The following is a 21,707-nucleotide window of genomic DNA, read 5'->3' on the forward strand; positions in this document are numbered from 1 at the left end:
AACTGACATAAATTACTTTGTCATCTGCTGGCTCTCTTTATACAACAATATAGCCTCTTAGAGCCTAAGGAAATTTAATTTTGAAAGCTCTGCACATAAGAAAATGTGATAGTGGTTTAAAAGTTATTACCTACAACAGACAGACTTTAGGTCACTCAAAAACAGATATTGTAAACCAGGAAACAAAACATTATAAACTCATTGTTTTCTAGCTCCTGGCTAGAATAGAAGTCCAGTGCTTTGCTTTTGGCTGGGGAGGAGGTGCCTACCAAAGCTTCTTTCTCATTCCCCTACCCATAACAAAAGACTCATAGGTCAAGACAAGGACAGGGAGAGATCATTCACCAAATACTGCCACAGGTACTTAACCTCGACTTGGGGAACTTAATTCATTTAATTACCAATCAAATCAGAGTAGGGTAACAAGAATATAAAACCAAACCTTAAAAACACATTCCACCCACCACTCTCCCTCTTTTTCCAATCTACCTGCTCCCTGACAGCAGCACAGTGAATGGGGGCTGTGGTCAGTTCATTAACTCTTTGTCTCTGCCACTCCTCCCTCCTCAGTGGGAGAACTCCTGAAACTCTTCCCTTGCTCCAGACAGAACACAGTCATCTTTGAACTTCCCCAGTGTGAGTCCTTCTCACAGACCACAGTTCTTCATGAACTCCTCTAGAACACATCCCCTCCACAGGGTGCAGTCCTTCAGGAGCAGGCTGCTCCAGCACAGGTCCTCTGCAGGGTCACAGGTCCTGCCAGGAAACCTGCTCCAATGTGGGCTCTTCTCTCCATGGGACCATGGGTCCTGCCAGGAGCCTGCTCTAGCACAGGTTCCTCAAGGCATCACAGCCCCCTTCAAGCATCACCTGCTCCAGCATGGGCTCCTGCATGGCTGACAGTGAATGTTGGCTCCACTGTGGACCTGCATGGACATCCCTTTACCATGGGATGCAGCAAAATCTCTGCTCAACACCCAAAACCCCCTCCTTCACCAAGCTGTGTGGCTGCAGAGGTGTTCCTCTCACTTATTCTCACTCCCCTCTTCCCTGGCTGCAATTTGATTCTGCACATTAGCTTTTCTCCCCCTTCTTTAAGGCACTGCCCCAGAGGCAGCACTGCGGCCAGTGGGATTGGCCTTGGACAGCAGCAGGTCCTCCTTGGACAGGGGGAGCTTCTGGCAGTGCCTCAGCAAAATGCCCCTCTAGTCCCTTCACTACTAAAACTTTGCCACTTAAACCAAATAGAAGAAAACATCTCAATGGACTTGGAATCATTATGATCCCAAATGGCAAAAATATTGAATATATATTTCTCAAAGAATAAGTTCAGGCTAATAGAATACCTTTATTTTAATCTAGTTTCCATTCCACTGGAAATGTTACTGGGAGAGAAAGGTACTCTTTATTCCCTGTACATCCTTAACAGAACAAGAGTAGAATTGTCTCTGAGCTATCTAAATTTTCTGATAGTTTGTTCCATAATGCTCTGTTCTAGAGGAAAAAGAGGCTAAAACTAACAGGTAGTTTTTGACTGCTCTTGCACTGAGCTGTTCAGTGCACAGGGACACACACTAGATGTGTGTGCAGCTGTACATATGCGAATACTTAGGAAGAAATTAAGACCATGTGGTATAAAAGTTTTACAGGCATCATTTGGAGATTGCCACATTATATATTAGTGACTTTGACATTCTTTTGAGGTAACTAATGAGGTTATAAAAACATCTTAATACTGCTGAAAGTAGATTCCTATTCTTACTAATCTAGCAACTTGAAAAAAATGCATCCTTGAGCTTTTCTGGGTGAGAGGGGAATGAACCTGTATCCTGTAATGCTCACCTCTCTGAACTCAGAGCTCTATCACTGTTGCTGACCTCTCCTGTAATTTCTACATCTTCACCACTGAGAAATTCACTGCCTTAAGATTGCTCCCACTAACAGACCTTTATGCAGCCCAAACAGCAAAGCAAACAGGGAATAGTTTGTGTCTGAAATGTACAGTTCAAGAACACAACCAGGCAATTAAATTGATTTAACAAGGGAACAGTTAGAAAAGTGGAGATAGAGAGGACTAAATTCAAGCACTAAGAAGTTTTAAAATGTCTAGCACCATTTGAAACAGTATTTAAAACATAACATTTGCAATAGCTCTCCTCATTCACTCATTGTTATTTTAGTAATTTCTATTATTCTTTCAACTTTTAGACCAAGTAATGCACCAGGAAGCCTTCTGATACATTGTAGAACAGGCCTTATACCAGAGAAAAAAGGAAGCAGGCAAATATGAATACATGAGCTGTTCAACATGCAGAAGAGAGTTTCAGAGACTGAACCCCAGCAGTTTGATATTTCTAGACATAAACTGCAAAGTTCGACAGCAAGCTTTCAAATAATTTGATGGCTTATAAAGGAATTCCTTAAAGTTGAGAATGTGCTGGAAGGAAATAAAAAAAAAGTAAAGCATACTTGATCATCTCTTGACCAGCAATGGAGTCTGCAATACACAACTGCAAGAGCTTCCAAACTGAAAATGACTTGTTTATATTTTATGTAACAAAGATAAGGTCACCAGGATTTTAAAAAAGGGACAACAGGGCCCTGGGTTAGGAGATGCCTAAAGCAGGATTTTCAAAGAATAAAGGTTGGCTATGATAGCATTCTTGCAAGATCAGAAAAGCACTGAAGTTAGGCTGACAGAGAATTCTCTAAGGAGATATCAGAATCACAGGCAAAGAATCTTACATGTGTAGCTAGACTTGAAAACCATCCATGCAGAGACATACATGAATTCTTTTAGTAGAAGAGTAAGAAGAACTGGAATCCCAAATACAGAAGTGAAAATCTTCATGAAAACCAGATTTTTTTCCCCTCTGAAGTTTGAGTTCACTGTGATTTCTAGTTTAGTGAAAATTTGAAACTAGACTGACATTTTCACAAAACCAACACAAGACTTACAACTCTCTGAAATAACAAGTGCAGGGGGAAAAAAAAGTATCTGAAAGATCAAAATGTTTATTCACAGAAAAAAGTCAGCAATGAGAGTAGACCACAAGCACAGAAGGCTGCAATCATTCTGAATTACTTATTTACCCTAACTTAAATCTCATGAACAAAGAATTAATTATCTTTCTGAAGTCTATCTTTTTGATCAGATGTGCTAACAAGCAGAATATAAGTGATTTCATGTATATTAGAAATACCATTAAAATATTAAAACAAGAAAAAGCTATTTGCTTATGCTGGTTGCTGTATTTTCAACAGTCAGTCAATTCAGCTATACAAAAAAATAATCCAGTTATAAGGAAGAACTATTTTCTCTCTCAGAAATTTTATGAAGTTTTCTTCAGTCTCACATCATTACATAAAAGACAGTTTACAAGGCTACACTTTGTGCAGAATTTGGAGAGATAAATAGAGCACATTACCAGAACCTTCCATTTTAGATCAAGCTTTTAAGAATGCTACACAAAAATTCTTCTACAGCTTAATTAGCTTTAGGCATTATAACTGAAAAAAATACTAATATTATGTTCCAACCAGAGATCCACTGAAGCAGTATAAGGTTTCCTTCACTTTATAGAGTACACAAGGCTTCAAAGGAAATAAGTCTGCAAGGAGATGGTTGGTAAACCATATGGTTTCCAGTCAGGATGTCCTGACACATACCACAGCAGTTCACAATTAAAAGTAAGCAATAAGAAAAGACACCTGCTGACGCAAAAGATTTGCCAAGACCTTTCTTCAAAAGAAAACAGAACTCAAAACAAACAAACATGAAAAAAACCCCAACATCCCTAAAATAAAGAAATCTATATTGCAATTTACAAGGCAACTCTCACCAACAAATTAGGAGCGGACATGAATCATATCACTATGTGATTTTTGTATTGTTATGACTGCAAGTAAGCATGTATATATTTAGCAAGCACTCAGTGGTAAAAAATGAAATGCATTAAGCAAGTTGGTAAAAAAATATCTCTCTTATTGAGGCAAACTGAGACAAAATTAAGCTCTTTCCACTAACTCACACTCAGGGAAAATCCAAGTACTTAATGCAGAATCACAGAAACAATAAGACTGCAACTCTGAAAACTGAGGCATTACCTTAATATACCAGAAACTGATTTTGAAGCAGTTAACTTTGGAACTTCCAGACAATTTAACTCTAGTTCCTTTGCAGAAAAGCATTAACTCCCTCTCCCCTTCTCGCCCATCCCTAACCAAAATAAATGCCACTACTCGTAACACTTTTGAAGATACTAAGAAGATATTATCACTTAAATAATAAGGCATTATTTCATAGCATCATTGGAGATGAGAGTAATGGAGGCCTATTGCACATAGACAATTTCTTGCTAAAAACTGTCATCCACTCACTTTTTAAAGCAAATTTGAAAGCCCTTGACTCATTTGACAAAAGGACTCTTGTTCAAGCAAAGGATTGCAGCCTTAACACAATCTGTTTAAACACCTAAGGCTAGTCAAAGACAATACAAGGAAAGTAACTCGGCTAAAACAGAGTAAGTAATGAGTAGGACATCCGCTAAACACTGTTTTCAGCTGCAGGGAATGGGGCAGAACAATTGGAGCATCAGTGCTCACACACTTCCAAAACCACACTTCCAAACTGCCCAACTGAACCAGCATCTTCTGCCACTCAGCAGAAAACAAAGAATTAGGAAATGCCTTGACACACCACAAACAGCATAAAGGTAGCTCTGCAGTTAAGACACCATAACAATTCTCCAGCAACCCACAACATCCAGTGCAACAACAATGAATTTTTCAGAATTAATCAGGAGGGCTAATAAGGAAAATGATCCAAGTTTGAGCATTATGCTTCTTCAACATAGATTTCATCCTGCCTGAAGTTACCTGAACTGCAATGCATTTCATTTTCCATAGGAAAAAAAATCCTCTCATCAGAATATAAGTAGAGGTAACCCAAACACCAATCTTTTTGTCTGAAAATACAGTAAGTGCTTGTTCAACAGCTACCATACTGCAACTGAGCCATATGTTTCCATAGTGGACAAATAAACAATAAGAATGCTGATGCCACAGACACACAGGGATAGTTGACTTTGGAGGGTAATTTTACTTCCTTCCAAATAGAAAGAGAGAAGCTTCTGTTTCTCTGTTTAATTTTGTATTCTTTTTCCATAAGCAGCATACACAAGACATAAGATTGCCTACCAACTTTGACCATAGAATCAATTACATGAAGTTTTGCAAAGGATAACCAATGCACTCATAGTTTCAACTACCATGCTCAGATGCTGACAGATGTTAATTTAAAGAAAATCACAATACTAAGCTGCAGAGGTAACACAGCTTTTACTCACTAAGTCAATAGTATAAGTTTTGGAGAAGCACTCTAGTTTGCTCTTAAATAATTACTAAATAGCAAATCAATGCCATCCACATTTATACAGTCAGAGTCGAGCAACTGATGGGCCATGACAGAGCACCCAAATAGCTTAGAAAATATTTTTAATCCTCATAGTATAAAATTGAATTATTTTCAGGCCCAATGCACAGGAGGAATGAAAAGTGATTAAAAGTTGATGAAATATACCTGTTTAAAAAAATCCCATTCAGAATGTACCATGATTTTGTATCAGTTTGAATGCCACAAGAGTGACGTGTGAAAAAATAGTACTGACAACTCTAAATAGCCCAAGTAGTAAACTGACCTTACTCCAATGTTTACACAGTTGTATTTCTCTCCCAAAGTTAGTTTCAATGTATCATTATTCTCTAATAGTAATACATGGCTAGGGTCTAGGTTTATAAAAGCCATTAGGTTTACAGTCTTAGAAAAAAATAAAAATCATGTAATTTATACACAGTTTAAAGGAAGACCTGAGTTATTTGTTAACAGTATTTCTTATTCATTTATTTACAGGATACAAAATTTCTAAAACATAGATCAGGTTTTAAAAACAGTAATTTGCTTCCTGCAAGTCCAGAGATATATGGTCAACTTTTTTATACAATCCAAGCATTGAAAAGCAAGGCTACCCTTCTAAACCATAAAAAATTTTTGCATTGCACATGAATTAAAGTATTTTTGGTTCTTAATGATAAAGCTACTGCTTAACCATGAGAAAAGCAGTAGAGAAACTCCACACTGATGATAAGGTTGCTTTGCCTTTAATAATGCAGCTAATGTTGTAAATTCACATAAGACATACCAATAAACCACAAAAAGTATAGATCCCAGTGTATGAAGTAAAAAAAAAAAGGAAAGATATTTAGACAGATAGCAATTTACATTCACCAACTATCTACATGCAGATTAATTTTTTATTCCCTGCAGGTATGTTGCTTATGGTAACTTTTACAAACAAGGCTATAAGCAGGAGCACTATTCCAACATTCTGTCCTGCTAAAGAACTCTTTCTCAAAATCCATTATTATTTTCACACTGATAATAAAAGTTTAAAGAGAAAGCACCCAAACTGCCTATTCCAACCTAAAGTATCAGCCCATGGAAAACTGACATTATCACAAAATCTGAACTATGTGAAAGCAGGACACATAACCAATTCAAAGAAGTCTGCATGGTGTCTAGGTAGCCAGGATTTTTGCATACTACACAAAACTACCCACATAGTATAGTTCTTACAGGGTAGGAATGTTTGCAGTATTGGTTAATCCTTTATTGTTGCAAACAAGTAATTCATAGAGAAAACTTCATCTGCCAGAAGACAAAATCACAGAAAAAAAATTAAGGAAAGGTAGAAGATGGCAATTTTAAAAAAGAAAACAATGCCAACCAGAAATTATTGAGCCACTAGTTTTTAAGGCTTCTCTATTTTCAGTGTTTGGTCAAGATAAAAGCTTTGCTTTGTTTCCATTATTCATTTTCTTAACATGATTAGATTGGGGGAAAACTTCAGCAACCTTACTACAGCAACAAGATGATTATTACAGCTACTATAGTTAAAGAATAAACAAGCATAATAACTGTTATTACAACAAGTAAAATAGGCCTCCAAGCCACAACCTTACTATGAGTAGCACCCCACTGACTTGGCAGAGCTTCTGCCTTCACTAGGTATTAATTTGATCAGTCACCCACCACAGAAATCAGTCATAGGACACACTCCAGAAATGGGATTTAAAACAACAGTTGATTGAGCAGGTTTCTATTTCTGATTTTAATCCCTGGGTTTGATCTAGACCTAGGAAAAAATGACCTTCCTGTGCCTACTGCCACACAAGGCTATGAGATTTAAATCTGTTTGCCAGCATATTAAATTTGCTCAAACACATCCTTTCTCTGCAAGTTCCAAATGTTAAAAACTCAAACAACAACCTAGAGCATTCTCACACTATGACATCATCCTGTCTGGTATACTTTAATAAAATTTGGATATAAAATTTGATTAACTGAGAGCAGCTTAAAGAGGATACATTAAAGATCCAAATTGAGGACACTTATACAGTAAAATGAAAAAGGAAGCACAGCACAATGCCCAGCCTTTCCAGTGACTTCTATCAAACAGGCCTTCCTGGCTGTTCTGATGGGCTGTGACAAATATTGTTATCCTGTATTGGATGAGTGAAAGCAATCCAGAAATCCAAGCAGTGGGATAAAGACTTTCTGGTAAGTGTGATTTTACAAATAAATCAGGGTATAACCTTACTATATAGATCTGTAAATGGCCTGACACAGGGAAATCAGAGCTCTGCATTCCCCATGTGGTTTCAACAACAAACCAGATTCCTAGTTCCCAAGCTGAAAACTTCCTCCTACTGAAGAATCCCTACTTTCCAGTACTCATACTTGCATCCTTAGTACAAGAGAACTCACTGTTAACAGCATCCTGGCCATTGACAGAAAAATGTCAACAAAGTCTTTGTGATAATAACCACTTTTATTAAGGCTGGGGGTTCAGTTTATAATTGCTGCCAGCAATTCTTGGAGTATCAAAAAAGAGCCTGAAAGGACTTCAAAAAATACTTTAACACTTGTAAAGGCATATTACATTAGTCTCCACCCTGCCAGTGTAACGAATTATGAGCGTTAAGAACTGTTGAACATCTCATTTCACAAGAGCCACGGGGAAAGCAAAGAGTTGCACTAAATTACACAGAATCACAGAGTTAAAAGGTGGTAACTCTATTGCCATACAGACCCAAGGCCAACAGGTAGCAATCCTCACTGCTCAGCAGTTTCTAGAGGAAGCTTTTAAGTGTCATCCAGTGTGCAAAGCAGAGTGTCTCCTGAACATCAAGCCCTGTTACAAACTCTTCCTGTCACAGGTAAGGCACTCTCCTAGATAATCTCTTATGATACAAGCTGTCATTTCAAAGAATACTAAACAAACTGTATCAGGCTGGTAAGGGGAAGCATAAGAGCTTAAAGGCTACAGTCTCCCCCCCCACTTCCTGAAAAATGAGTTTCAGTACAGTATATTTCTAGTTTCAAAATTAACAGTAGATGTACTTTCAAGTCATTAAAATGCAGAACACATACTTAAAAAGTTAAGACATGCCATACTAATCTGTTTACTAAACTGACAAGAGTGACATCCCCCAGTCCCCACGCACATTCCTAAAAGCACAAACACATCTATGTTGCCATCACCAACATATCTCACAGGACAATTAGCTTAACTGAAGCTTAATACTTCAGGTATCTTGTTTGCAGACTAACAGTGTGACACGGCATGAAACAGTCAGAATATGTGATTACAAGTACGAGTTAAGCAGCTTTTGGTTAGGACAGCGCTTCAACTTTGAGTCATTTTCAAGGATCTGAAAAATAACAATAGCCTAAGGCAAACACACACATTTGTTTTCCTTCCACAAACCAAGATTTAAAAAAACATAGCCAGAGGCCACTGGAAAGGAAAAAGACAAATGATGCTTAAATAACCTAAAACATAAGTCCCCTTACTTCCCGAGGCACAATACAGCACAGCACTCAGAGCTGCGGGAAGAAGCCGTTTGCCCCTGTGTACCTTTATAAACAGCCCCATTCTTCACTGTGTGCATACACGGACGCATTGAGACACCCACCACTTTGTCCATGAGCTTCCAGGTCTTCTCCACAGTCCTGCGGTCAGCAGCTGCCTGCTTGGGGGGGCCCACAGCATCCTGGATGGCATCGATGAATCCCAGGATCCGTCCCTTGCGCGGGTTCCGGCCGTTGAGGGAATTGGCCATCTGGGAGCCGAGCTGGCCCAAGGACAGAGAAACACAGGCTCACAAGGTGCTCCCAACACATCCCGTCACACAACCCGCCGCAGCCCGCGAGCCAGCGCTTCCTTCTCCACGGGCAGGAAAGGGCAAGATCGGGGCATGCTTAGGAACAAGCTTAACTTTTCATGACAAAACAGCGTAAACCCACCTGGCCCGGGTTTACATTGGCAGAAGCGACGCCGGGTTTATTGTCAGCACCGAGATTCGGGAAGGGGGGGAAACACCCGCGCCCGGCTCCGCGCCGCGCCCCTGCCCGCTGCGCGCCCGCCGGCCGCGGGCACAAGCCCGGCTCCGCCAACAAAAGAGGCCGCGGCGGAGAGGAGCGGAGGAAGGCAGCGAGCGGGCGGGCAGGCAGAGGAGCGGAGGAAGGCAGCGAGCGGGCGGGCAGGCAGAGGAGCGGAGGAAGGCAGCGAGCGGGCGGGCAGGCAGGCGGGGCAGCACACGGAGCGGGCTCCCGCACGGCCCCGGGGCGGGAGAGCCGGCGGCAGGGAGGCGGCTCAGCCCGCGGAGCGCCTCTCCGGAGCGGCTCTCCTCCGGCGGGAGGCAGGCGGAGCGCATCCCGCCCCGCTCCGCAGGACTCTGCCCCGTGCGGGCGAGCGCTGCCCCGCCGCCCGCGCCGCCCTCCCGCAGCCCGCCCGGCGGCTGGCCGGGAAACGCGCGCGGGTGTGCGGAGTCCGACAGGCGCACGCGAAAGAGACAGAGAGAGAAAGAGAGAGATGCACACGCACGGGTCTGTCCGCGGCAGCGCTCGCAGCCCCCGGCAGGCTGTGGTCTCCCCGCGCTCCTAGGAAGCGAGGCTGGCTCCCCGGCGGCGGCGGCGGCCCCGCTGCTCCAGCCGCGCCCGCCCCCTCCCCGCGGCGCGCCGGCGGCCGCTCCTCTCCGCGGAACATGCCCACCCCCGGCACGGCACCGCGCCTGCGCGCCGCGCCGCCAGCGCGGCCCTCTGCCCGGGGGCAGGACCAATGCCGCGCCGCAGCCAATCGCAACGGCGGCTTGGCTTGACTGACGCGGCAGCCAGCGAATGGGCGCGGGTGCAGGCGCGGGGCGGAGCGGCGGGATGGGGAGGGGGCGGCGGCGCAGCCGGCCGGGCTGAGGGAGGCTCGGGTCCCGCCGGGTCCCGCCGGCTGAGGGGGATGGCGGCGGCTGGCGGCGGCCGGGTGCGAGTTGCTTTCGTGGGGACGCTGGCATTGTGGCTGTGGGGTCCATGGGGCTGAGGCAGCGTGTCCCTCCTTCCCTCCCTGTGGGACCCCTGCCTGCCCATCGCTTGAGCGTGTGCGCTACAACTGGTACTTCTGCCTGCTGCCTTTGCGCTTCCCCTTCGCGCTTTTGGGGTTTTTTTGTGCCTACAAAGAACAAGAACTTTTTTTTTCCTCCTCTGTCTGGTCTTTTTACTTTTTTTTTTTTTTTTTTTTTTTTTTTTTTTTTTTTTTTTAAGATTTCCATATTTCCATGCTGGGAATGAGCTCTGAAAGGTGGTGAGGAAAAATGTAAGCACTTTCTAGTTTTAAAAAAGCCCTTTTAGATGCGGTCCTTTTGATACGAGCACTTCCCCTGGGGATATGGTAAATAAAACTCAACTGATTGTTACACTTGAACGCTGCAAGAAGTGAGACTTACCTGCATAGGGTACAAGACACTTGATTTCAGATCCTTTTGAAGATTGTCCAGGCAGTAATTGTACTTTGCAAGGTTAATTTTCTAATGAGCTTTTACAAAAGGAAACAAAAATTTTTCACTTAGCATCAAAGATTCTTATTTTCTAAACACAATTGTATTACAGGAGTATTTTTAAGTTTTGGTTTTCAAAATACGTGCAAATTGTAGGAGCTTTCTTTCCAAAGATTTTCTCTTTTAATGGTTTGCTCTTTTCCTTGGTTCTTTCCCTACTTTTTCTTGGATTTGACTTTTTTATTAAAATAGGAATCAGGATAAACAGTAGTAAAACTCGTAGAGTATTTCAGCATTGCTTTTATTTCTATTTTAATTTATAGGTTTTTTTAGTGCAGGTATCTTCCTGTTGATTTAAGATGCGTCATGTTATTCTTTTGAACACATAAAACAATAAAATCCTATCCATAATGTCTTCCTCAAAGGTTGTTCTTCTATAGCTTTTAAACATGAATCTGCAGTTACTTGCCTTAAGTGGGTTGGGAGCTTCTCATTTTATTGTAGTCTCTGTAAATATCCCTCTTCCCTGTGTTGGTTTAAAACTCGTCTCTGACAGATGTCCCTATCCCTTTTTTTCCTTTCATCAGATTGACAGTGACTGCTCACTCTGTTGCTATCACAGAATAATGAGGTTGGAAGAGACCTCTAAGATCATCAAGTCCAACCTATCATTTGGCTGTGAAAAAAGCAGAGGAGCTGACGACTTTTCGGAACTCCTAGATCTTTGGTTGCTGGTCTCGATTGTTTTGTTTGCATTGTTGTTATGTCATTCCCTTCATACCCCACACTCTGCCAAGAGCTGTGACCTGCGAGCTCTCGGGAGCTGTCTGGGGCTGAGTCATGGTGTCTTGCAGTTCATCCGAGTGCAGGGCCAGCCGGAGCCAGCAGCTGCGTTCCTGCATCCCTCTGCATCCTTGCTGCGTCGCTCAGGGAGCAGCCAGCTCCGTGGGGGAAGTGAGTGCTTTTCCAGCAGCGTTCTCCCGCTGTAAGTACAGATGTTCTGGGAATTGCAGTTCTCAGAAGGTCGTGTGAGTGCACTGGAAGCGAGCCAGCTGCGAGAGCAGGTGGAAGAGATACCTCTGGCTTCAAGGCTGTTGAAGATGCCTCGGGATTCTGCGGGCTGTGCAAGGATGAGAAGACACGGCACTGCTGATGTGGCTGCAAGCACACAGAGTGACGAGGCCGTTTGACAGAAGACAGCTGAGGAGAGGAGCAGACACCTGCTGTGTTTGAAAGTTCAGGGCATGTCTTGTTAGCACATAAAGACTGAGCTTGCTGCGGGGTCTTTGGGGTCCATAAGGATTAAGTGTGGTCACCAAAGGCACTGGCCACCTGGAATATTTTAATACAGGCCAGCAGCACTGTGTTAATGTCCAGGTATTCCTGCTCCCAGCTTCAGGCTCTCTGATAAGCTAAACTAGGACACTAACCTGCTATGTATAGATCCACAGGGTGTTTCAATGCAGAAACCTTGGTCAGGTACTTTTAAATCTCCAGGAAAAAGTCCCTTTCTGTTTGGGCTACATGTAAGGTACATGTGTAACTTAGGTATCTAAGGTACAAAAATTTTGTATACACAGTTAAAATGGCGCCACAGATCTCTTTTACTTACAAGCTCTTCAACTGAATGTTTATTCTCCTTGTTATTATACTGAAGAATATTATAGTTTGGATCTGTGATTTAATCACTCTATGAAAACACTGCAGAATAAAGCGCAGTAAGACTGAAGCATCAGATTTTGAGATTTGTATGTTACATGAGACTGATCTTCAGCTAGTCAAGGTACTAATCCGTCATGTAATGATGATGACGTTAGAATGTCATCCAGGATTTGGTAAAATTCTGTAGTGAAAATTGTGGAGTAAAGGTGGTTGGGAGTCAGGATATGATGAAGGAATCAAAGTGCAAAAGAAGCCTTGAATTGAACTCCTTTGTGTCCTACACTGTAAAGCAGGGGTTTTAGGTCTAAGCATTTTACTGAAAGCAAAATCATGTGACTTCTTGAAAAATTCAGCTGCCTGGTAGGGAGAAAACAGATATAAAAGGTTAAGCTAACAATTACATTTGTCCATCGTAGTATTTTCCTATCTGTTAACTGTTTTGGGTTTTGGAGGGTTTTTTTTTTTGTGTTTTGGTTTTGTTTCTTTGGTTGTTTGTTTTTTTACTTTCTTGGTGACTCTCATTCTTCTGGAGTTATTAGACTGCGTTATGAATGAAACTTTATGTTGGTACTCTTGAATGAATTCCATTCCATCAAAGAGCACTTGACAGGCACTGGAAGCAAGAGAGATGTTTTGGTTTGGTTTTCTTTGTTCACCAGCCATTAAAATATTACTGATTTTCTGCAGTCAGTCAATGCATGTGGTTTGGGAGCTTTTGTCATTTGTGTGTTTGCTGCTGTGGTACAAGTGGTTTTGTACCCAAATGCACTGAAAGATAAAAACAATGAAGAGGAAAGATGGAGGATCTATTTATAGCAACATAAATAAGATTGATATAGTAATAATATGCTGAATTAAGGGATATGGTAGCAATGATGTAAAGCTTAAGCCCTCCATTTCAAAAATGGAATGTGAAGTGGCTTCTTGGTAATTGTTATACAATATCCTGGCTATCCCAGCATCCTTAAGCTTTCAAGTTTATCTCTTGGCGTTTACATGGAATATGTATGATGTGATGAAAAGTTCATGGGGGTGTAGTGTTGTGTGGTACAGGGTCTGGCAGTGGTTTAATGGCTGAGCTCTGACAAGGTCATCCACTTCCCAAGATGTGCAGTGCCCCAGCGAAAGGCAGCTGCTCTCTCTTTGCAGGGAAGCTGAAACTTCAAGGGCTACTGGAACCTACTGGTATTTTGGTGTCCTGCTTTTATCTGTTATGTAAAAGCATCAAATAAACAAAACCAACAAACAAGAAACCCCGCACCACAACCCAAACAAATAAAACACCAAAAAAAGAGAAAATATAGTTATTGTAACAACAGATAAGCTCCAGGGCTATTTGCTTAAAAACATTTTGGCTAGCCCATTCTAGATACGTACAATATCTTATGCTGCCCTTCTCTCCCATATTCAATTACTACATAATCACCTGTAATAGTGGAGTAAATGCAAAATGCTTCCATGTTACTATTTTGTAGTGCCCTCAGGGAGGATATTTAAATCTAAAAAAATAATTAAAAAGGGTTCATAAGCTGCAAGCCAGCATCACGGGTAATTTTTAAAACAGATTGCAATGTACTTACCTGGGCTTTATTGTAGCAAACTGAGAGACAGAAAGCAAAACCAATCACCTGTGACACTCAATATTCTCTTACTGATAATTTATATTGTTATAATAATAATAACCCATGCTTTTCCTGCCTTAGTGGGTAATTACTTAGAGAAAATTAGTGATGAGAGTGGCAGTTTGTTGTCAGATTATAATCTAATTAAATTGGCTACCGTTATTTTTCCTCTATTTACTTATCTTACATTTTTCATAATCATCAAGTACTCAAGTGTTTTTAAAAAAGTTGTTACTGCTTTCTAGACATGAAAATATATTCTTTTCACACACGAAATGTGAATAGTGTAATAGTTTAACCCACTTTGCTGTTGAACTACTGCAAGAAAGAAAAGAACAAGACTGCCTTTCCAAGTTTCTGTACACTATAAAGATCCATCATTGCTCCATCAGGCTGTTGCAGAACAACTGATGATGGTACACTGTTGCTGTATTAGCTCTCTCTGCTGAGTAATTAAATCTTCTTTTTATCCTTGATGTGGAAAGACAAGCTAAATTTAGCTCTGTGTGTACCTGTAAATAAAAGAAGCCAGGCACTGTTCTTGAGCCCTGAGGCCAGGTAGGCTGGCACAGGGGGGGTCGTCCCCATCCTTCCTGAAATTACAGGAGCCTCACCATCCCCTCACACCCCCACATCCAAGTAGTGATCCCTGAACCTCCCTGGGATTGTTTGGGAAAACACCAGCTGACGTGGGCCAAAACTACTCAGCAGTATCTTAATAATCTGCTGCCACACTTCATGGTGTGCCTGGGTCATTGTGGCTGCAGTAATATATTGTTGGAGTTGGTGTGCATATAAATATACACACATTATAGGCACAACATAATAGGAGATGTTTCATCTTTGCTCATTTTGGTTGGTCTGAAAAGAATGAAATTGTTTTCAACTCGTGTCTCGAGGAGTGAATTCTTTCAAGGGCAAGAATTTAAGTGACTGAGGCTCTTGTGCTCACGTTTTCAAATCTTTCCTTTACACTAGGAACAAATCGACTTAAGTATGATATTGTTTCCCTTGCAAAATACAGCACATCCATTTGCCTATGAGTAATTAAAAATGTGTTCTCTGTTTGCAGAATGAGTATGAAAACTAATTGTGGGGCCAGGCCTGTGTTTGTTTACACACCTCACTAATGAGTTCGTTTGCTGTAAACTAGACAGCCCACTTCAAAACACATCTCTGCCTTAATACATTGTATTAGAAAAGTGTGTCAGCTTAATTTTAAAACAATCTACCCCTAAGGGAGTGTTCTTCTGTTTCTTTTCTGTTATTAATTGCATCCATCTGCCAGAGCAGGTGCAAAGGCTTTAACTAAGTCCTGTCATTTTAGTACTACTTCTTGAATTTGCTCCATCTGTGCAATAGCATAAAAAAAAAAAATGTCTATATATATTTTTTCTTTTTCTCTTTTTTTTTTTTAATTATCCCCCTGTTCCTTCTGAGTGTCATGATCTTAGCTCTTTCCAGTCTTGCTCTGATAAAACAATCTTTAACTCCAACATCTTTTTTCATGTCTTGCCAATGCACAACTGGGTTTTCTTGTTTGACTTGATAATTAGGAGGTTTTCCATTCAAATAGCTCTTTTTGCCAAAACTTTTAAGATTTTCAACTTATGGTAAGAGGTTGTAAAATACTCTGAGGGACTTTTAATTGCCATCTTTCTCTGGAGTAGCAGTTGCGCTTTGACAGGAAACAAGCCTGTGTCTGTTCTGTGCTTCTGCAAGTCAAAATAAGCTCAGTTAGTGGAGATTTTAACTATATTGCTAGCAGCTTTAATTGAAATAGTCAGATGAGATATTGTCACAGAGGCTTTTCCTTCAGAAAACCATGTTTTCAGTTGAGTAAGATAACGTCTTAAACAGGGGAATTATGCGGTGCTAGGAAATCATAGCTAAGGCATGATGATTTATTTGCTTAAATTTCTTCTTATTCGTTGTCACTTCCAATATTCTTGTTCATACTTCTAAAACAAGACAACATTTTGTAGTATCATCTGCTCGACTCCTTGACTGTGAATTTGTGGTGTATCTTGTGTTTCCTGTGTGCTTCAAGTTCTGCTGATATTTTGTTTGTGAGCAATGGCAGGAACCTTTTGTCTTTAGCAGAATAAACAATTTGGGGTATTTTATCCCTCTGCTTACTTACCTTCGTTTAAAATCATTTTTTCCACACTGAAAAGTAAACTATGTATTTCATAAGGCAAGTCACTGTTTTAATAGAACTGAGTAATTTTTGACCTTTTGCATGGGCTGTTTTGTAACACAAAGTGCATTTGGTACTTCTGATTATTTGCTGCATGCTTCAGAGCATTAAACTATTCTCAGAGTGAGCTGATAAGATTTTTGCATCAATTGCTCACTCTGTAGAATGCAATTGGTAACCATTTTTCTACTTCGTCACAAGACTCTTATTTTTTTCTTTTTTTTTTTTCCCCAGAGGAAAATGGAAAACACTGAATCAGACTTCTGGGGAGAGCAATAAGTGATTTTTTTCCTTTTGAAAAATATTAATTTTGTTGCATCAAGAATGTGAGCAACGGTGAACACTACATTGAAATGTGCTTTTGCATTATTCTATTAATTCTGTCGTGTGGGAGACTATAACATTTGTTTCCATTAAGTTTCAGATTAAGGCATGTTGTGTCCAAGGAAATATAAAAAGGTCAAAGTAAAACTAATAATGAAGTGAAGCTTGAATTAACCTGTTTTGTTGAATTTCTTTAATTTTCCTGTCAAGTTTTCAATGCATCCAGTTCTACATGGATGCCCCCATTGTTTAGACAGTCAGGAGTTGTCCAGCAGAACATTGTGACCTTTGTAACAAGCTGCACAAAAGTAGTTTTAATTACTAGGAATGTGATTTTATTTCAGTCTGGGTTTTGGTTTTTTCTCTCTGCAGATTTATTTCCCTGTGTTTATTTTGTTCAGTTACCATTCACTGCTGGTAAATGCAAAACCAGCTATACTGGCTTACAAGCCTGTTGTGCCAGTATTTTCCTGTCTCCTTTCTATTATTGTTGGCTTTTTAAGAGGGTCTGGTATTTTACAGCTTTTCTTGAAATAGTGTAGTACCATAAGGGATAACAAAAAATGTCTTATGTAGTTCAGTTCTTCTCAAACTGACAATGAACACTCTAATACAATTTTTCTACATACCCACCTGTAATCTGTGCTGCTCATAGGTTTTATCATGCTTTTCTGCAAATAAGCCAGACCATGTCACAGTGCTCACTTTTTAAGGAATGAAATATTTATGATTAAAGCCTTGTATCTCTCAACAGCTGTATAATTTTTGGCACCGAGTACAGTACATAGTTGGTACGCAGTCTGCCACTTTAAGTGAAAATTTCTCTTCAGTTTTTCTATGTAGATATGAATAAAAGGCAATAATATTGTCCCTAATTTTCAAGTTTGCCTTTTTTGTGCCTTTCTCATTATGAAAAGATAATCTAAATGCTATTTTTTACCATAAATATTTTTTATTTTCTTATGTCATCAGTATGGCTATTGTGTAATATTTTACTCAGTCCTGGTAGAAAGCAATATCAGAAACTGAGTTTTTAATATTTGGTGGTTTTGTCCAAAACTTACAAAGTTTGGAGGAGGTAGGAAAGGCCTGTGTCTTGGAAATTTTTTGCATGTGTTTTCCTTTTACCTATAGGCAATGCACCCAGAATTTTGAAAGGAAAGTAGTGATCTGATTAAGGGTCTCAGGAATCCTTGAAAAGGCAGGCAGATCTTATATAAGTAGATATTTGATAATTTTGGAAAATTTACTGAATGTGAAGGTTTCTCTTTTTGAAGGTGCATTGAGGTACAGAGTTGCCTGCTAGTTATAAAACCCTTGAATACTTTCCTTGGCTTGTGCCTGATTTTCTGAAGTTGGTTTTAAACAAATACTTCACTTTTTCCTTAGGTACATGCCTTGGGCTGTTTATTTTTCATATGTAGCATACATATGAAAAATGGATTTATATCTTCAGTTATGCTTAATCACTGTCTCTGTTTAGCATCCTAGTCATTCTCTCATATGTAGCATACTTAAATATTGCCAGATTGAAGGAGAATAATATGGATTCATTAACTCCTCAGTTCTTCAATGCTATATAAATTGGCTTTCTACTTCTGTCAGAGCCTCAGCGAGACTGTCCACACACTGTGTGGATATGACATAATTACCACTTTGCTGTCTGGCTTCACTGTCTAATACAGCTAAAGAGACCATAAAACTTCCAGGGAAAAAATTCCATATGCTTGGAAGGATTGCTTGAATCTTGGCTCAGCACATCCGAAAGATTCATCTTTTCATTCATCTTAAAAGTCATCTTCTGAAGGAGATGAGTGCTTTAAAGCAGACAAGCTAATGTATTCAGAGAGCTTTCTCCTTCTGGTGACAAACAGAAATGTAGTGATTTTGGTCAATCTCAATGCAACTTCTAGGGATGCATGGGAATTCTTACTGCCTTTCTTCTTCATAACTCTGTGTCAGCTAGAGCAGTGTAAAGGCAGGAGTAATTCACTTTGTAGACCCTGAATAAAGGTACCTTCTGCCACTCTTAAGCTCAAAGAGACCTCACTTGCAAGGCTTTTCAAGCCAATTTCATAATCTTGCACAGCTTTGTGACATAATAAAGTCTATAGTTCCATGGAGTGTCTGTTCCTGTCCTAGTGCAACATCTCCTGCCCGTGTGCAATATCTACTTTAACTTACAGGCACTGAAAGGATAGGTGGTTGTGACTTTTATAGAAACAGGCAGAACTGCATTTTCAAAAAGCAGAGCATGGTAGGTTGTGGGGTGTGTGTGACAGAGTGCATGCCAGTTTAAATATTTTTAAAATGTGGAACACTTTGTAAAAGGAAAAAAAATCATAACATGCATCTCTCTTCTTTTTTTCCTTTGGTCAAAGCTGAAAATATTTTCTTGTGGACTTACTTCCTTTTACTTATTGGGCTTCTATATATTTTTTTTCTTTCCACTTGGCTAAATCATGCCAGTTGGCTTTTAACTCTATTTCACCCGATTGCTGAGCCACAAAGCCTGTGAATAGTGTACCTGGTGAAGCCAAAAAGCAGAAATACAGCAGATAACCTACTCAGAAATAAGACAATTTGGACAGTAAATAAAAACTTCTAAAAATCTTCAAAGAATGTAGTGATTACACAAATGGAAAATGTGTTACAGATCCTCTTGTGTTGCTGTGTAAGGGCAGAACTAGCAGCAGGCTGTTATCTTCATATACAGTTTTATCAATGACCTGTGAAGGAGGAGAAAAGGAATCAAAAATGAGGTAAAATAATCAGAAAGAGCAATCAGAGAAAATATGCTGTAAGCAATAAGATGAGATTGAAATCTGTTTAAAAATACAGGCTTGTGGCTGTGGTTAAATGCTTTGGTTTACTGATATTATGCAAACATCATCCTGGGATTTTATTTAAAGGCCTTTCATGTGTTCATGATTTTGGAAGAATTGAGACTTCAGACTTGATGGTTAAACAAAGTGCATTTGTTTATCACACTTTCCAGAGTTTCTGAACACTTCCTGGTAGGTACCACAGCTAAAACGCAATGGTTTTTACGAAGGTGTTACTTTACAGAGATATTTATTTTTGTAAGAAAGAACTGTGTGTTCTTTGCTGCCTGTGCAAGTGGCACTTGATCTATTCTCAATTACTTGCAGAGCTTATCTGTCAGTCAGTTCAGCTTCTCCTACAAGGTACTGGATGTTGATGCTCGCTCAAGCTTTCTGCATTTTTAATTTGAGTGGCTGCTCTGCTTGGCATTGAAGAAGTTGCAGTTTCCTTTGAAAGAATGCTCATTTTCTGAAATAGTGAATTTTGAGTGGATACTGGAAGGAGTGCCTGGGAAGGGAGTCTTGAGCTCAAAAAACTTTTATATTCTTTGTGAATATTTGACTCTTATTCCTTCTTTCACTGTGTAGAACACAAAAATGTCATGAGACTTGGGTTTTTTTTTTTTTTTTTTTTTAAATTGGGCCTGCCAGCCAAAATGTAAAATATTAAAATACTCTCTATAAGCTGCTTATGAATAAAAAGTAGGATAAGAATTAGTAATAATTTTGGCAATAGTTTAGAATCTAATCAATTAGCTACAGCTACAGCTCTTCTGTGAAGTGTCTTCACAAACACAGTTATGTGAAACCTTGTTTGGATCTCACTTATGCAATTTTATTGTATTTTAGTGGGATTTTAATATTATCTTGCAAATAATAATGTCTGATTAGCCCAAAAACAGTTGAAAAATGCATTATTCTTCTTTTAAGTGATGTTACTACAAGCTTGTAGAAGGACAAGTAACATTAGGTAGATTTGGTTTTCACTCAGCTGATATTTTTCAAAATAACCAGCTTGTAGAATCAACAGGAAAACCATTGGCACTAATTATGACTAATGTTTCACTGTATTGCATTAAGCATTTCAACACCATATAGTCTGAGATATTTAATTTTACATGTTCTCAAAGCTTATTTTGAATGGTGGTTTTATTTTTAAAGTGTATTGAGCCTTTTTTAGGAGAAGTTTAAAATTAAAGTGACATCAGTAGGACTGTCTTGGTTTAAACCAAAATGTAAAATGTGGCTCTCCTGATTTTCTTCTAAATTCTCAAATTTCCTTGGTTTTGTGGATTTATATCTTCAGTTGTGCTTAACCACTTTCTCTGTTTAGCATCATAATTATTCTCTCATATTTTATGTACTTATGTAAGTTTAAGCTTCATCTTTGTCCAAGTGTGTTGCTAAAATATGGGTATTTTTTCAAGGGTGCTTAGCAGCATAAATATAAGAATGTATATTTGCAAAATGTGTATGACTTTGCAAGAAATTGTTTGGGGTCTCTCTCTCTCTCTGTGTGTGTGTGTCTGTGTGTGTGTGTGTGTGAGGACCAGAAAAGCAAACTTAGGCAGCTTCTGACATCTTATTCATACAGGCAGAACTTTGTCTTGGTAATGAAGATGTGTTTACTTTCACAGTTTTTTCAATAGATGAGCTTGCTTATGTGCAACTGGGTTGTAGTTTTCAATGGATTTTGTTTTTAAAGTGGACATTGGGGACAGCCTAAAAATAAAACTGGTCAAATTTCTTTGAGTTTTTTCTCTTTTTGGCATGAAGTTTACCCATTCAGCCAAATGCATCAGTTTCATTTTTTCCATGTACCTCTGATGTAACAGAAAAAAAATTTGTCTTTTTAAATAGTTGTGACAGTCATAGCTATTACAAACAGGTGAGTGGGGGAGGAAATAAAAGAAACTGAGTGGGAACAAGTCTAGACCAACAGTGACTAGTAGTGTCATAGACCATTAAATGAAAGCCATGTATCTATAAAAACTCATTGATAGCATGTCCTTGCTCTACATTACAGTGCATGAGAACTCGACTATATTCATCATTAAAATTAAATTTTGAAAAACCAGCTTACAGACTTCAAACCATTGATGTTAATCAATGTTTGAAATCAAAACCTTTACTCATCAAAATGTGAGTAAAGGTTTTTTCACAAATATACAAATCATGTAAGGATGG

The 21,707-nt window shown here is 39.7% G+C and overlaps 1 protein-coding gene across 5 annotated transcripts in view; it reads right to left on the reverse strand.

Moving 5' to 3' along the window:
• The window catches only part of CBLB (Cbl proto-oncogene B), a 134,723-nt gene extending 124,646 nt beyond the window's left edge, over positions 1–10,077 (reverse strand). For 3 of the 5 annotated variants that reach the window (XM_021534897.2, XM_021534896.2, XM_021534895.2), the window contains exons 1-2: positions 9,948–10,053; positions 9,037–9,195 (exon numbers count right to left, since the gene is read on the reverse strand). In XM_021534897.2, the coding sequence (XP_021390572.1) occupies positions 9,037–9,183 (147 nt within the window). In that variant the 5' untranslated portion in view covers positions 9,184–9,195; positions 9,948–10,053. Of the gene's footprint in view, positions 1–9,036; positions 9,196–9,367; positions 9,404–9,947 lie in introns of those variants that run through there. The other 2 variants (XM_021534893.2, XM_021534894.2) reach the window with 2 other exon arrangements.
• Between the last annotated feature and the right edge of the window lie 11,630 nt (positions 10,078–21,707).

This window comes from Lonchura striata, chromosome 2 (assembly GCF_046129695.1).
Source record: "Lonchura striata isolate bLonStr1 chromosome 2, bLonStr1.mat, whole genome shotgun sequence".
In the NCBI taxonomy this organism is placed as follows: domain Eukaryota; kingdom Metazoa; phylum Chordata; class Aves; order Passeriformes; family Estrildidae; genus Lonchura; species Lonchura striata.